Source organism: Brachyistius frenatus, unplaced genomic scaffold (assembly GCF_029030835.1).
Source record: "Brachyistius frenatus isolate BFR_SWC_R1_liver_20210118 unplaced genomic scaffold, ASM2903083v1 Contig_27, whole genome shotgun sequence".
NCBI lineage: Eukaryota > Metazoa > Chordata > Actinopteri > Embiotocidae > Brachyistius > Brachyistius frenatus.
Window position 1 is genome coordinate 1,645,152 of NW_027210626.1, and position 17,361 is coordinate 1,662,512.

Genomic DNA, 17,361 nt, shown 5'->3' on the forward strand with positions numbered 1-17,361 from the left:
GCACTGCGTCTCCATCAGCTGAGTTATGATGTCCTGCAAGTCATATTCAACAGAATATTCTTCTGTTTTATCACTCCCCTCTTGACTGTAAACACACTCTAAGGACCTATTTTGCTATAAATTTTGAAATGTAACAAAGTACATTTATTTAATTGTATTAGCACCTTCCACTTTTGATTTTTGTTATAATTCTAAGTACGGTTTTGAATGCAGGACTTTTATACGCAAGTCAAAGTTATCAGTACTATTGTTAATAACATTCACCAAAACAAAAATAGTATCCTTATACCGCAATGTAAATTTAATACTAAAAGTATTTTCTATTTGATTTGGTATGTATAAATACCAGCTGATTTTTTAGAAAAGGTTCAATACTCTTAATCAGGAATCAAACTGCCAGCTCTGTGATTACTGGATTATTTAATAAGAATATATAAGATTCATTTTAATGGTTCTTTCATGGTGTTTGTTTCTGATCATGGACCTGGGGTCTGCACTACAAAGCTGCTTCAACATATCCAGGATATCTTTCTGTTAGCTGGTTTCACTAAATCTAACAAATGTGATCACACGAAGGGTGTTTTAAACTCGACCAGTCAACCCAAGGTTTCCAACGCAGCTATGAGCGCATTCACATAACAGAGGCGGTGTTTGCAGCCGCTGACCAATCACAAGCATGAACAACTGTGCAGGCGGCATTTTACATTTGTAAAGCAAAGCAAAGCAAATCGTGACATTAGACAAATATGAAGTAGTTAAACACATTATCCAGGCTGAAAGGAGCACAGTTGCAGCTGCCAAATGCAGGAAGGAAACGTGGCAAGTAAATTGCCGACTGTGTGACTGTGTAAGTGAAAAGACTTCTAATGTCACTGCCCCATCATAAGGCACTAGCAGATCTGATGATAATTACATTCCATTAAGTTACTGTGTTGCTTAGATGTACTTACGTAAGATCATTGGAGCCTATTCTTTTCAGCTGCAACCCCGACGGTGTCAAACAGACTTGGGAGCAAATAAGAAATAGATATAAAAATGGAAGGTAGGCGTATTTTCATATATGACAAAAAGTACAAAGCTTTAGTACTTTAATCGCTCTCCACTGTAAGACAATATCAGAACACAAAAAGTACCATAAAATAGAATCTATATCGGTTTAAACAATCCTTGGGGAGAGCAAAAGAGGTTTGCTGGTCTCTGAAGAGTCTTTCCACAGCGAGCTCCATGGATCTTGTATGATCATGATTTTCCAATAGAATTGATTGGTCAGCAGGCTGTGCTTTTATATGTTTTGATTTTAATGTGTTATCTCGAACATAACCTGCTCCAGAGCAGGTCTGCAGCATAAATTACCACGGCGATGCATACCGGTAAAAAATGAACTGCCATCGTAATCCTGAAAGCCGAAGGTTAAACTGTCAGTTACCTCACTAACCCCCAAATCCTGCTGTGTAGCACAGGACCCTGATCTTTTGAAAAAAAAAAAAATACAGCGACAACAACCAAAAAATAACAAACCCAGTAAACCTACCCTGCCTGCGAGGTGAAAACAAAGCTGAATCCATACAAATAGAACTGCTTAGTCCATTCCTCAAGTTCTCGACTCTATTTCCATCCTCCTACTTCTCTCCTCCCTTCCCAGACAATGCCTTCTCATTCTGAGTTTGCTTTGTCCCCTGTAGTTCCAGTAAATAATACATACGGTATCTCCTCAGTCCAACAGGTATGTGTGTAGGTGCACATATTTGTCTGTATATCATGGTGTGTGTTTGAAACTCCCTGCAAGTGTCTGCATTCACACAATAACTTTTTATTGTGTGTGTGTGTGTGTGGCTGTAGGTGATTGCGTGGCAAGCCATGGATAGACTGAGGACTAGAAGCTGCTATAAATATTGTACTTCTTTCTCTCCTGGGCTTTGGGATGTGTCGACGTGTGTGAGTGTATTAGGCCTTTACAGCTAGCCCAGGTTTGCCAAAGGGAGTGTGAGACGTGACTGCATTCCGTCAACGAGTTCCAACAAAAGCAATATTGAAACAGGAGGATCCTGTCTCGGCCATGATAACAGCTTCAACAATGCCAAACCTTGAGTCCTGATCAGGAGAAATGAGCGGGACAGGTTTTTCTATAGTTTAGATTAATTTGCTTTATTTCTCAGATGACACTGATGACTCCCCAAAACAACCTTGAGCTGTGACAATTGCACAGGGGATCTCTAGAGGGTTTGAAAAGAGCTGGGAGCTTTCAAAATATGCTGCTTTGGCTTTATAGATGTGCTTGGATAGGAATCTGCATCAGCTGGGTCCACAGGCACCGAGGTGCATGACTGGTTAAGGATATAGAAAGTGAAAGTAGAAACAATGTGGAGTCATAATATGACAATATTCAGATTTGACTCAAAAACACATTTGCGTGCTTACAAGTTGCCACCAAGATAAGCAGGCTTATATACGCATGCGAGAAAGTTATCTACTTCATCATGGCACTTCACTCTTCTTTTAATGTACATTAAACAACTGTATGCATCAAATAATTACTGGCAGCGAGTCATTGTTATGAAATGACAGGGATGCATCAATGTCCCGGACTTTATCCCTGTACGAGTAAAACACATTATTGCTCATGAATAGCTCACTCCAAACCAAAAGCTACTCACACACACAACTGACAGCCAACCTCAGGTTTTGCCACAACTGCTAATCAGTCACCTAATCAACCACCTTCCCAAACTCCTAAACGTATGAACAACTAGTACTGGAACAACTATGCCGTGTGTAAAATGCATACTTATAAAGCTACGTGGTGTATCCACATCTAATTTACACTGACCGATGTAACGCTTCCATCACGGGAAACTGGGAGCTACTGGACCAGCTGGAAGTTCAAAGGAGTGGTTCAGCTCCAAAACAACAGCAGACCAGAGACAAGGGGCTTTGGAGGAGTTGGTAGTACTGTATTATGATGATTAATAACATCACATACGCTTTCAATACGCAAACAATATTTTTACTGCTTGTGGAAGAATTCTAAACATTCTTTTAATTCATGCATTCTTGCTCTCATAAGTGCATCCAGTTCGACTTTCTTCATTGCGAACGAGGTCATGCGATTCATTTGGATGTGTCCAATATGAAACAAATTGACAATTTGAGCACACAAATAAATCCTTACAAGGGATAAACCAATAATTCTCAAAGTTTGAGGTGAAAAACTTCTGCCTCTAAACACACCTTTTCTCAGCTTCCTCTCTCTCCGCCACTGAAGGTGTCACATTATTCTGTTGCAAGATGCCACAAACCAGTTTATCAAACCCACATGCCAGAATTCTTGCACTTCCAGGAAAATTATAGTACGTTAAAAATACAGCATCGAAACTTTAATTTGCACCTTCAGTATACAGCGAGTGCTCCGAGGTCACTCCCACAGTTACTTGTAACCTCTGTAGATTGATTTAAGTGGAATAACATTAGATTATTCGGGTTACAGGGCTCACTATGCATTCTTGTGTTTAACCAAATTCCTTATAGTTAAATATTTGTGTACAATAAATCATACCAAAAAAAAACCTTAAGGATAAGGTCCTTTCTCTAACCCAGGGTTGTCGTTGTTTGTACTCAGGCGTATACACACCACAGGTTAAGTTGGTATTCGGCTAAAGCCACAATGGACCCAACTACCAAGGCACCACAACACCACTGTTCTAATTTATAACCTGCATGAAACCAACAGAATGGGATTATATTTCTATATACATGATAATTACTGCTTTGTTGGGAACCTGGGTTACATTGATCTGTAGAGTGTAGATTATTTTTCACTTTAGATGGGTGGTTTTACTTAAATTACATTTTCAGAAAAACAACTGCACATATGCATACTTGCAACCTATAACAAAACACAACTCACGACAGTTTTCTTATGTCCTACTGTGTACTTGACTTAGTTTCTTAAAACCAAATTGAAAAGAGAAGAAAAATAGGCACTTGCAGCGTTTACAGTGGCCTCTCTATGAGTCAAAGACCACTGAAAATAACAGATGGAGCAGGTCGGTATGAGCAACCGTGTGGCTTGACCTGCGCTCAAGCAGTTACATCATGAGTCCCCTCCCGTTAAGAGGTTTATTGCTAATTGCAGTGAACTGGAATATGGAGAGGTTGAGATCATTAAAAGGTTTAATGGCATGTTGGTTGTACTTCACTTTGATTGCTTTTTTTCCCCTCACAGTTACTCTCTCATCTTGCTAAGTGCATTATTAAAACACCAAAAAGGTTTCATAAATTGATAGTTTGGGGAGCATGCTCAACAGAGTTTGGGTTTTATCTTGCACTGGCTGATATATGTTGAGTCAAAGACTCTGTAGAAGATGAGAAATATGTCCATCTGTGGTCATAGCTTTAGGAGTGTTTCTATTACAAAAAAACAAGATGCAGTAAACCTGCCTAATGTCCTGCCTCAATCACCGTGACATAGCAACTATCTTTAAAACAAATGATGTTAGGCTAATTAATGAAGCAATTATCACATATTTCATTATTAATATGGAATCCATATTTCAAAGCAGTGGAGAGTAACAAAATGCATTAATGCCAAACTAATGTGCATGTTTGCAGAAATATGGAGGAGAAAATTATTATTTAATTTACTCTACGGAGATTGTGACTAGAGGATTGATAGCCTCACCAAATTTAGACACTTTATAGTCCATCAGATGATAGAACGTTGTACCTGCAAAAGCGTTACTTGGACAGTAACCTGTGATGCACAGTAGAGCTAAGTGCAGTTGAGAAGCAACAAGATATATAAGCGCATCTCATGTCTATTATGTCCTTTTTGTTTGTTTGAAAAAAAAGAAAAAAGGAAAGAAATACATCTTTTGTCATGCACGCCATTTTATATCTTCCGGTATTGATGGTTAATTTAAGACATAAGATGTGGCCCAACCTAAATGCATACACATACTGTCCCTTTACAATTAACCAATATACTCCAACACTAACTTCATCGTGAAAGGAAAACAAGACTAAGCAAACAAAAAGAAAAACTATTTAAAAAAAAAAAAGAAAACAATATTTTCAGATCAGCTTGTTATACATGATACTAGATATTAGTTGGTCCAGCTTCACCCTTCATTCCATTAGTCCTTCCTTCACTGGTTTAGCAGGTGTGTTGCAACCCAGGGGTGAGATGTCACAGAGGCTGGCAGCTGTCTCTGGCAGAGAGGTGGACATGTCAACCAGACATCCTCACACATACTCAAACTCACACATTCAATCATCTACACTCTGACCACATAACGCACATGCATGTGCACACCTTTATTTATTCCTATTGCCATGCACTTCACACACAGTTGCTCTCTTATTGTTACACACACAGGCAGGGTTTGAGTCGGGTCCAGCGAGGCTGGGGAGGAGGAATCTACAGTGGCAGGCGACTAATTGAAAGAGAAGTGGGTCCAAGCTGTCGCAGCACTGGCTTAGAGATGACAAGCTATCCATCAGCAGCCTAAACAGGCCAACTACACACACACACACACACACACACACACACACACACGCACACGCACACGCACACACACACACACACACACACACACACACACACACACACACACACACGCACGCACGCACGCACGCACGCACGCACACACGCACGCACGCACGCGCGCGCACGCACACATGCACACTTGTTTATAATACATTCACATGCATGCAGTATGAAAGCATACATATAGCCAACCACATTTTCATGTCCAGGTATTCAAACTCATGTTTATGTAAATGAGTATAATATACTTATAATAATATAATAACAACACTCATAACATAAGTACATTTTAATCACATGCAGGTAATGAAACATTAAAGCAATAACATGCGCAGCAATTCTGGTGGCCAAAGATTGACTTAAGCGTATTATATTAAGAAAACAACAAACAAGGATGCTACGTAGAGTGAAGACGAGACTATTTTGAAAAGAAGCAAATGTTGTGTCATTTTTTTACGCAACTCAAGCAGTGATTAATTTGATGAGTAAAATTACCAAATAATATGCATTGGACCCATCGTCAGCAATAAAACTGCCGGGAGAAACAATGGTGCTAAATGACTGAAAATAGGCAGAGGAGAGCATTTGTGTTTCTTTTCATGTTTCTTTTAAGCGAAAATAGCATTTCATATTTTATTCTAATAATGCAACTGAGTGGCAATGCTGTTGTATTACATTTGACCAATGAATAGATTAATCAGCATTTTATTTCCATGTTATTTCTGTTTGTATTGTAAGTTGCTCTACACCACTACAACAGTATTATAAGTTCCTGAAGAAGCCTCTTTTAATTTGTTGAGTTGTTGTCATCATGCATCACCGTGATTGGCTCAGTAGTTTCAGAGTGATGAGACCAGTGATGTGAGAGGCAAAGAGTGCAATTTTAACACACACCTGCCGGTTTATATTCCGCTTCAACAGGCCCTTGCTCCCTTGCTGTACCTATAGAAACTAAAATGGTGTATTTGGAGACCACACAGTCCGTGCACTCAAGATGTAGCGCTTTGCACTTGTCCAGTTACAATAAAGTCCTATATCTTGTTTCTGAATCTCTGAATCCAAATCCATAAAGAAATCTGTCATATTTGGGGGAATGTCACCGCAAAGATATTTAGTAGAAAAACAATGCAGCTTCTTAAAAGATATGTCTTTACAAAACTCCAAAAAGCAGCTGAAAGTGAGCAGTTTGTGTTTGTTAGATTAATATTGACTCAAGTAAGCCAAGGAAGGACAGAAATTTGCTGATACAGTCAAAAAGTTACAAATCAAGATGCAAGCTGAACTTTTCAGTGGTACTGTAGGTGTATTTTATTGCTGTATTGACTCAAAATATTTACCGGTATTTCTGGATCACTGAGCTGAAATGTATAAAAATTGACCAGAATACTTCTGTGACCTTCTGCAGCTCCACATTGCACAAAAAGAAGAAGAAAAAAGAAGCCCACAGAAAAGCTTGGCAACAGTTTAAAAACACACTTGATGCCACACTTCAGCGGATCCTTATGCTTAACATCATCATTGCAATGACACTCCGAATATTCAATAACAATTTAACAATAGTGAACTGTAGTTAATTGTTATTAAAGTGTACAAGCATTTCCTCTACATCTTGGCAGTCTCTTGGCTAGATCCCACCATTTTTTTCAAATGTAACAAGGGAGCCAACTTCTACAGCCTCCAGGCTGCATAATGATACAAAAAGATGGACATAGAAAGGCTACACACACACACACACACACACACACACACACACACACACACACACACACACACACACACACACACACACACACACACACACACACACACACACACACACACACACACACACACACACACATTGCTATTTGCAGATGTGAGTATTGGTGTTTATGTTTCCTTTGCGAAATAGATATAAAAACTGTGGGTGAACGTGTTCTGTAATGAGAGGTGAGCGGAGGAAAGGTTTGACATGAAAATAGAGGGTAAAGACAGATACATACTGTTTTATACAGTGTTCGTGTTGGAGCCAGATCATTTGTAGTTTGACACTGACACAGACTGAGAGGCAAATTGATGTAAATACACACAAAAAACGATTACATACTTTGAACATCAAACTGAGTCTGAGGGGACGTGATTGTTTGTTCACCTGAGGGCATCACAATATGTGTGTGTGTGTGTGTGTGTGTGTGTGTGTGTGTGTGTGTGTGTGTGTGTGTGTGTGTGTGTGTGTGTGTGTGTGTGTGTGTGTGTGTGTGTGTGTGTGTGTGTGTGTGTGTGTGTGTTACATGCATCCAATCAAATTTGGAGATTTTTGCTTTGTTAATATTTGTGTTTTCAGGTTTGGATGTATACAAGTCTTCATTTACCTGTTTGTGTGTGTGTGTGTGTGTGTGTGTGTGTGTGTGTGTGTGTGTGTGTGTGTGTGTGTGTGTGTGTGTGTGTGTGTGTGTGTGTGTGTGTGTGTGTGTGTGTGTGTGGCAGTCACTCATTAGTGTGGACCTGTCTCCCTGAGCTGCCTGTCTCATCCATTGTGTGGGCTGCTTGCAGACATCCATTTCCCCCACCGCCCTACCTGGCCACATCCATCTCCACTCAGCCAGATGCTGTTAAAACTGTGTCACTGCTGTAGATTTGTGTGTGTGTGTGTGTGTGTGTGTGTGTGTGTGTGTGTGTGTGTGCGTGCGTGCGTGCGTGCGTGCGTGCGTGCGTGCGTGCGTGCGTGCGTGCGTGCGTGCGTGCGTGCGTGCGTGCGTGTGTGTGTGTGTGTGTGTGTGTGTTTGTGTGAGAGAGTGAGTGACTGAGTGATAGGCACAGGGAAAACAAAGAGAGAAAGTATTCCTCTTGGCTTGTTTGTGTGTGCTTTTGAATGACAACATGGCAACCATGAGTCAGTGGAGGCCAAAGAGTATTTGTATATGCTTCTGTCCTTTACAGGGAGCATTTATCTGTCTGCTGTCTTGAGGTTTGTGCACTCAGAGGTCAGTCCAGGTGACCAAGTTTCACTCCAAGGACATTTTTTTTCTTACGTCTTTGGAAAAAATCTACCATTTTCCGGGCGGAAAAAATGCTACTGTGATTATGACTAAGACCACAAGGCCAGGCGTCTGTTCAATTCCCATCTGTTCATTTTCCACTGCTTATCTGCTTTGGGTCATAGTGGCAGCAGACTGAACAAGGTAGCCCAGATGTCCTTTTCCCTCCTCTTCAGCCAAGTCCTCCATCTCTTCCTGGGAAAATCCCAAGGCGTTCCTGGGCCAGATGGGATATGTAATCCTAACGTGTTCTCGCCTATCCTTCTCGCAGTTGGATGTTCCAAAAATGCCTGCAGAGGGAGGCATCCTAATTGGACTCCCAAACCACCTCTACTGGTACCTTTCGACATGGAGGAGCAGCACTTGTACTCCCAGAGACACCTTTTGGCTGCTCATATGCAACCATGCTCTCATTCTTTCTGTCACCATCCAAAGCTCATGACCAGAGCGGTGAGGGTTGGAAAGCGGATCGATTGGCAAATCAAAAGCTTCTGCTTCAGGCTCGGCTCCGTTTTCACTGCAACGGGCCAACAAAGCATCCAGGCTCCTGCTGATGCTGCACCGGTCCGCCTGTCGGCCTCATTTTCATTCTGAAGATACTTGATATATTTCACTTGGAGCAAAGACTTCATCCCAAACCATGTGTGTGTATAGAGCATTTTCTGGGAGGGTGCCATGGGCACGGCCACAAATAACAATAGTAATATCATTTTAAAGAAGAAGGACAGATATTGAGAGCCAAAAGTCTGCAGGCTTTTCAACATCTCAGCAAATTTTTCCTTCTACTTGAAAGACAGTTAATTAATGGGTGGAATCTGTAGTTGGAATAAAATTCAGATTTTAAATCTTTAAGGCATCAGCCATCATTTCTGAGTATTACTGTAGCCAAAAGAATGACTGTCTACTGTTTGAAGCCCCTGTATTTATTTTTCAAAATTGGGAAGAGGCAAGTCTAATGAACCTAATAGAAATGGTTAAAATTGATTTGTTATTCATCAGGCAAATAATGAGGCGTTGACTTGGCATAACAATATACTGAATGCATTCGATGTGCTCCAGCCTGAGCATTGCTACCAATAAAGTGCTTCCAATGCAGCAAGAGTCAGGTGTTTCTCAAAAGGATACTTTGAGCTGATTGATGCAGCAACAAATATAATAGTCAGAACATGTAATTAATGAAGCAAACTATAATTTCAAAAGACAGAGTGGATGGGAGTGAATTCTCATTAAAGATTGCCCCACATCAACAGGCCAATATATGAAGGCAGTTTGATCCACTTCTTTGTATCAATTATGACTTCATTTGTATTATGGATTGCTGTAGGAGCTCAACAACATGCTATTGATTATACTGCACAGTGTGCTTCATAAAAAAATACATCTAAAACTCCCCCAAAATTGTGAAATTCCACCTAACCAGCTCTCCACTTTGATGGGAATTGCAACTGATGAGAACATGTACAAAGCTGCTCTCACATATTTACCCACGGGAAGGGAGGTATCCCCGTCACTAACATTGAATCATACGCTTATTTATGCAATCATGAAAGACCACCACAAAAAAAGCTTCAGAATTAATTAGTTTGGACATGAAAGGGAGGGAGACAGTATGAGCCAGAGATAGGGTGAGGGGAAAGGAGATAGGCGGACACTTGTTGACATTTCTAAGGGATGGTAGTATCAAAGGCTTGGCGCCTGTGATCTGCTCATCGCTCAATGTCTTAACATGTGGTCTCGGAGCACGGATGCTATCTGCCAGCAATGGTTGGAATCAAACATCTGAATGCAATTTTAATGTTTTCGACAAGAGACTGAGTGGGAAAAGAGAGAAGTTTGCTGAGTACAAGTCGGTTAAAAGTCACAGCGTAGATATAAAAATCAACAAGTTCTCCAAACCGTACAAATCGTAAGGTTGCCTGTTCGTCCTCACCGCTGGTTTAGCCTGGCTCAACCCATCTGTTGCTCACAGCTTCAATTTTCTTTGCTGTGATTACAGTCTGAAACCCTTTTTGCAATAACGTTTGCTCAGCCATGCGGTGAAGTGTCGCTGGTAAAGTGCTTTGGCTATCTTGGTCAACCTTTTTGACAATTATCACTATTTGAGGTTGACCATAGAAATAGGGGTTTACAGAGTGGACACAAAGGCAAAAATAAAAAAGATCTGCAACATGACTTTTTTCCTGACATGAGTGGTAGTACAATATATATAGCAAGGAGGGGTGTGCCATATTGTATTGTTCATAACAATATTGGTATAATCTTTTATTTGATAAAATTAAAAAAAAAAAAATGTCATGATAAGGTAACCTAGACTTGTTCATGTATTGATATCAAATCATTATGAAGCATAATGATATGACATACGTTAAAGAGCGTAACTTACGCACAACAGCAAAAAAGCATGGATTAAATCAGCTTCCCGGTGGAGGAGTTAGTTACAATAAAGGGAGCGACTTTAGTTGTGTGGAAGTGGTTTGGCAACAAAAGATCAGATGTACAACAAACTGCAGTTATGTTACTTTTTACTGAATATTTGAAGGCGAACTGTTGAATTTACAGCCCCATGTCACATCAAAGCGTGTAATACACCAGTCAGTCCACTCAAGGACACCATGTCAGTGTCATTGTTCTCTTCGATTACGCGTAAAAGTACGTTGCCTTAAGTTTACCTCTAAAAAATATGTGGCTATGTTTATGAAAAGATCATGTTAGGGTGGAAATAAGTAATTGATTGAAATTATCAATATAACATTTTTCAGTATTTTGGCAAAATATTGTTATCGTAGAAATACTATGACATTATTTTTGGGCTAGATCGCCCAACCCCACTACTACCAAAAGCTTGAAAGCAAAAATGAACACCCCTGGGAGCAGACGGTACATTCTTAATGCTTCAATGTTCAGAGATGTGGAAGGAAAGAAAAATAAGAGATTCACATACTGAAATAAATACAGACAGACATAGAGGAGAAACAAAAGAGACACAGCAGACTGAGAATAGGAGGGAACTGAGTTTTCACTGGAACCCTAGGGATGTATGTAATGAGTTGGAGAGAGGCATGTTTGCCTAGTCTGGTTTACACTGAGAAACGACCCTGGGATACACACTTGTGGGGCCACACACACACACTTACACACACTGCCGGACTTAGAAGCAACAAAAGCAGTAATATTGACGAAGGGAGCAGGAAAGATTTGCAGCTGTCTTTGACAAACAGTTTTCACTGTAAAGCTCAATTCAAGGTGCTCCTTCAATTTAACTGACTGTCATGTGGTGTTGAATCAGTACAATTAATATGCATCATCCTGACACGAGCCGAGTGTCCTTTCAAAGGCAGACTGCGTGGGATATGTAATGGGAAAATGAATAACGACAGAAACCGTTACTGCTACGTACATCCTGTGCAACCGCAGTTCATGATATCATTTCCCTTCTCCCTGTATCTTTTGAAGAATTTGTGCCCTTTTATGAGCGGGACCTAAAGTGTCTTACAAACAGGCCCATTTTTCACACCAGAATGCAGAAGCTAACTGGAACAACTGGAACATCAGCAGTGTTTTCACATGGAGTTTGTTAACTTTACATGAAATGGATTATTACTCTCATCTGTGTCAAATCATGTTTTATCTCAACTGACAAATTCACAAATATTAAACTTGTGAGGGCTAACAAAGCCAGTCATAATCTGGGACCATACATTTATACAAAAGTATGTGCAAATCCACCTGGTGGACGTTTACATGATTCAAGAGAAAAATTAAAACTATAACCTGCTGCATGGCAAGATGAGAGGTCGCCAAACTCAGTAAGAGTACTTATGTACTTGTACATAGATTATTTCATGGCAATTAATCCAATATTTGCTAAAACCAGTCAGTCTAGACCAGGGGTGTCCAAACTATGGCCAACTGCGGCCCGTGGTCCATTTTTAATTGGCCAGCAGCAAATTATAAAAATATAATGGAATACGACCCACACATGAAATTGTCACGTGACTGTATTGTACTTCTTACTTGATTTTTACTCGATTGCATGTGATGGGAGCACAGATGCCACAGACACCGCGCAGCTATTAATTTTTTTGCGGGGAGTTGACGGTAACTTTTGCATTACGGAGGAGCTGCTTGACCTCAGGAGTCTAAAGGGCACAACAACGGGTAAGGACATTTTTTAAGCTGTGTCAGATGCCACTGACAAAATGGAACTTAAATGGGATAAGCTGTGTGGCGTTACAACGTACGGGGCTCCAGGGATGACAGGCGAGCACAAAGGAATGGCCTCAATGATGTGTGCCAAGGCGCGGGAGAGTGGAGGCGAGGCTGTTAAAATGCATGTGCGAAGCTTTGTCTCTGAGACACAACTATGCAACTTCAATGTTGTGCACTTCCCCACGTTGTCTGAAATCAAATGTGCTTTTCCAAAGGCCAACCTTTCTGCTGAAAGGGGGACATATGTGTCTGTGATCACATCTCTTATGACAGAATTCAGTCAGCGCTTCCGAGACTTTTCTGTCATTGAGAAAGAAATCAAGCTGTTCTCGACTCCCTTATATGCGAGTTACAAATATATTACACAGTATTCATGTGTTGAAAAGCCCAATTACTTAATAAATTCAGCCAATTAAAGTTGATAACATTTCCCAACAAACGTTAGTTGATGTGTTAACAACCCCAATGACTGATTTGCATAACTAACTTAAATATACCCATTCCCTTGTTCCCTTATGTTTCCCTCTTTATATAGGGCTGTGAAGGGGGATCACCATCCTGACTAAACAGCAATCTGAGGCAGCTGTTTTGAGAATGAGCTGTTAACCCTTTTTGTAACAAAATTAATGAAATCCCGTTAATGGAAAGTTGTAATGTAGGCTGTTTTTTTTTTTTTTAAGCATATTCAATTACCAAGCATAATTTACCTACATTTGATTGCTTTTGTTAACTTTAATAGTGGCCCAGCCTTTTGTATATTTTTCTGTATTTGGCCCTCAGTGAAAAAAGTTCGGACACCCCTGGTCGAGACCAAAGAACTCCGAGAGCAAAATTGGTTGCATCGCTAAAAATAACACATTGACTATCGTACAACATAAAAGTTTGTTAAACAGGTAATTGATCACAAAACACAGCTGTTTTCTTTCTTAACTAAATTCATCATTAACATTTCATTTCCACTGTCTTGCATCTGTACAAGTACGTCATTTCTTTATAAACCCTTGAAAAACACTGAGGCTGTGAATTTTGCCAGCGGACATATGGAACTGACATGTGTGCTGTTGTAATTACCACGTCGGGCAGCACACTGGGTTAATTTAAACTTCATAACGCAAGCAGCAGTGCCCCGGGGTAAACAGTTGTATGGACTACCAATGAGGTAATTCCATTGTAGCAGTGATGGAGAGGATGCAACTCTATGAATACAGTGCTCTTCATTTCACAAGACAATGCCAGGAACATGTCAAGTACATTTCCACTGCTTACTAAAGTTCAGTAAATCTCAAAGCGGACACATCTATTGTTATCAGAGTAATATTGGTAGTGACAGTACTCTGTATTTTGGTAATGGTGCTGCTATCATCAGTATCAAGCTATCCATGCGACTGAGAAATGTCAACAGATGACCATGTCTGCAAGTCGATTTCACGTCCCTTGCTTGACAACTTAATGTCAAGGGTGAAATGTGGAAAGATTTCATCGCATAAAGACAAACCGATATATCGTGTCCCTTGTGAAAAGCTTCGAGAGGAAGTTATCCAGATTAACTGAAATGCACTGTGTTTGACATTTCCTGTTCTTACCATAGCACTGCCGCAGTATAATATTCTGATAGATCATTTTTACTCTGGCAGAAGCAAGTCAAAACTTGTGACATTCTTGCGACACAACACTGTATATATATATATATATATATATATATATATATATATATATATATATATATATATATATATATATATATGTATAGAAGAGTTGTTGAACTAGGAGATTTAAAAAGCAAGCAGACATAATGAGGAGAAAGTGATATATTGTAAGGGAATATGGAAATATAAAACACGGTAAAAAAGGTGTTCGGTGGTATCAGAGCTCTCCATGTGTAGTGGCTCTGATGAATCTGCTCATTAGTATGACTCTCATGGCAGATCACTCCATTAATAATCTATGGCTGTGATGGTGGCCATGACAGAGAGGGAGGGCCAAAGGGACGTCGCCTCAGAGTGGAGCCCCTGTCACTTGCAAGAGCTTTGAGAGCCACGTGGAACCCTGCGAGATTGCATGCATGAATCCATGACCCGAATAATGACATAATGCGTATTATGAGAATTAGACGGGGGAATATTGATGGCGTTAGGCTAAGTGTCCCAATTCACATTGTTCAGATGAATTCAGATTTAGATTGTGAAGGGCTCTTTGTGTTGTTGTGCGCACCACCCCAAGTGTTGGCACCTTATTAACCGTTTCCCCTGACGGCTATTTGTGTCCACGGGAGCTGGAGCCAATTATTGAAAACACTAAACAATACATGAGTGAGACACAGTAACACAACACAATGGTAAATAATAAATCATTATATCTATCCTTTATCAATAATAATTCTCTCCATGTTGACAACTGTTCACAGCGGGCACATATTTATTCATGTGTATATTGCCGAACCCCATTCTTTTTCCACAAAGTAATTTGTGTGATCAATTCAATATCATTAAAATATGTGTTACACGGTACAGGAAGTTTGTCAGCATGGCAAGACTTAATACAAACTCTGATCACCATTAGTATATATATATATAAAAATATATATATAAAAAACTCACTATGTGTGGTATGATCATAACTGTCTCCCAAATTTAATTGATGATTTAATATTTTACTGTGGAAGCTCACTGGAGCACTGCCTGCTTCTGATTTAGCCAAAAACGGCAACAGAAATATTTGTCTAAGATATTAAATCTGGGACTGCGGCGACGGCTAAGCCATTTTCCCTCTGCTTTGGAGACAATTATATCATGATATATGTAGGGGTATAACACAACCCAATCCAATGGCCATACAATGAATATATTCGAATACATATTAAGGAGAAACATAAAAAAATGTTTTTGTGTAGCTTATAATTGGGGCTATCGGGGTTATTCCACCGTGTCAGAGAGATGCTGCTTCACATCTAAGGGGAAATGTGAGTTGGTATATTTCCATCCACAGACTAGACAAACAGACACAGAGAAAGAGAAACGATTACTACGTGTATCGGTCACCTAATACTATTGACAGCTACATGATAACTAATTACGATGCACTCCTGCATCCATGATCCTGTAAGTCTGAGTTCCCTGCACTCCTCACTTCCCCCACCAAAGTCGAGCAAGACTGAATTATTTATTTCAGTTGTTCAGGGAGGCCGGTAACGGAGGCGCCGCTGTCTGCTGTGGAATCCACCAGCATACTCACAGACACTTTACCAAATCTCCACTCATTGTCTCTGGCTTGCGGCCATGTACTAAAGACAAACATAAACATAATTTGTCTAGGAATAATGCAGCAATTCACTCGGCCTCTATTAGTTGGGACATAATAGAGCGATTTGGTAGTTATGTGTGAGTGTGTAATCCAAAGCAAACACCAGTATGTATGCAGCAAATACCCTTCTACTAATCTTTTGATGAACAAACCTGCTAAATATCCAACTAAGCACCTGGAATATCACCAAACAAATCGACCACTCCGTCAACAAGTAAATACACCGGCCATATCAACCAGCCATCTATGCAGCCACTCAAACAACTAATGAATGATTGTTGTCCTTACCTTGGCAATCTGGACACACCAATTGAGCAACAGCTGTGATCCGATGTTGTCCTTGTGCTCGTGGACATAGTCGAGCAGGCAACCGTGAGGCATCAGTTGTGTGACCAGCTGGATTGTGGGACTCAGGCAGACTCCCAGCAGTCGGACCAGGTGGGGGTGCTCCATGCTAGCCATGATCAGAGCCTCCTGAATGAGACAGATGTACACTCAGGCATGTGGGGGAGAAAGGTTGTGGATGGCAGTTTAAATTAGCAATAGTATGTCAATGTTATTCCATATAATATTGTTCATTTCAAACAACAGTTGTCAAAGTAAAACCCAGGTCATATAGTACACAGGTAAGTTACCTCTGTCATTATGGAATATTGGTGTGACTTTATACTTTATTAAGAAGTTCTATACATTTTTACCAGCATCAAAAGTCCTATTAAGATATGCAAGATACAGGATAATGCAAAGTTAATGTGAATAGAACAAGCATATAAAATGACAGGCACGTCCTCAGTTGGTATCATCCATCAGAACCACTCTATTGTTTGAAAATGCTGCTCTGCAAAGTTTTCCTCTTTGCCAAAGTCACACCAACTTTTTTATTTCACATCCATCAGTGTAGTGTGTGTGTCTGTGTGTGTGAGTGTGGGTTTTTTCCTAAGCTTCTTTATTAAAAAATTGGATAGACAAAATGTTGCAGTCCAGTATATTTTGCATTATTTCATGTTTTATTCTGATTGGTTGGTTTGTACAGATTTTGTGCAGCAGCACCCATTCTGTGAGAACTTGGTACTAGATTTCTGACACCATCTGAATATTTGCCTTTGTTCATTAAAGCTCCAATCAGCAGCTGGTGGACATGTCTCAGTGTGACTCCCGCTTATAAGCAGCGCAAAATTACTCAATGTGAAGGGGCCTTTAGGATTTTTTTCATTCATTATTTTATAAGTTGTTTTGCTTGTTGCATATTAAAAAGCAAAAACATATCTTTGTTCAGATGAGTACGTCGCT

At 40.1% G+C, this 17,361-nt stretch overlaps 1 protein-coding gene across 1 annotated transcript in view; it reads right to left on the reverse strand.

Moving 5' to 3' along the window:
- Positions 1–17,361, reverse strand: part of LOC138620899 (receptor tyrosine-protein kinase erbB-4-like) — a 299,444-nt gene that overhangs the window by 35,621 nt on the left and 246,462 nt on the right. Inside the window, exon 20 of the mRNA XM_069698538.1 lies at positions 16,360–16,545. Within this exon, the coding sequence (XP_069554639.1) occupies positions 16,360–16,545 (186 nt within the window). The remainder of the gene's footprint in view (positions 1–16,359; positions 16,546–17,361) is intronic.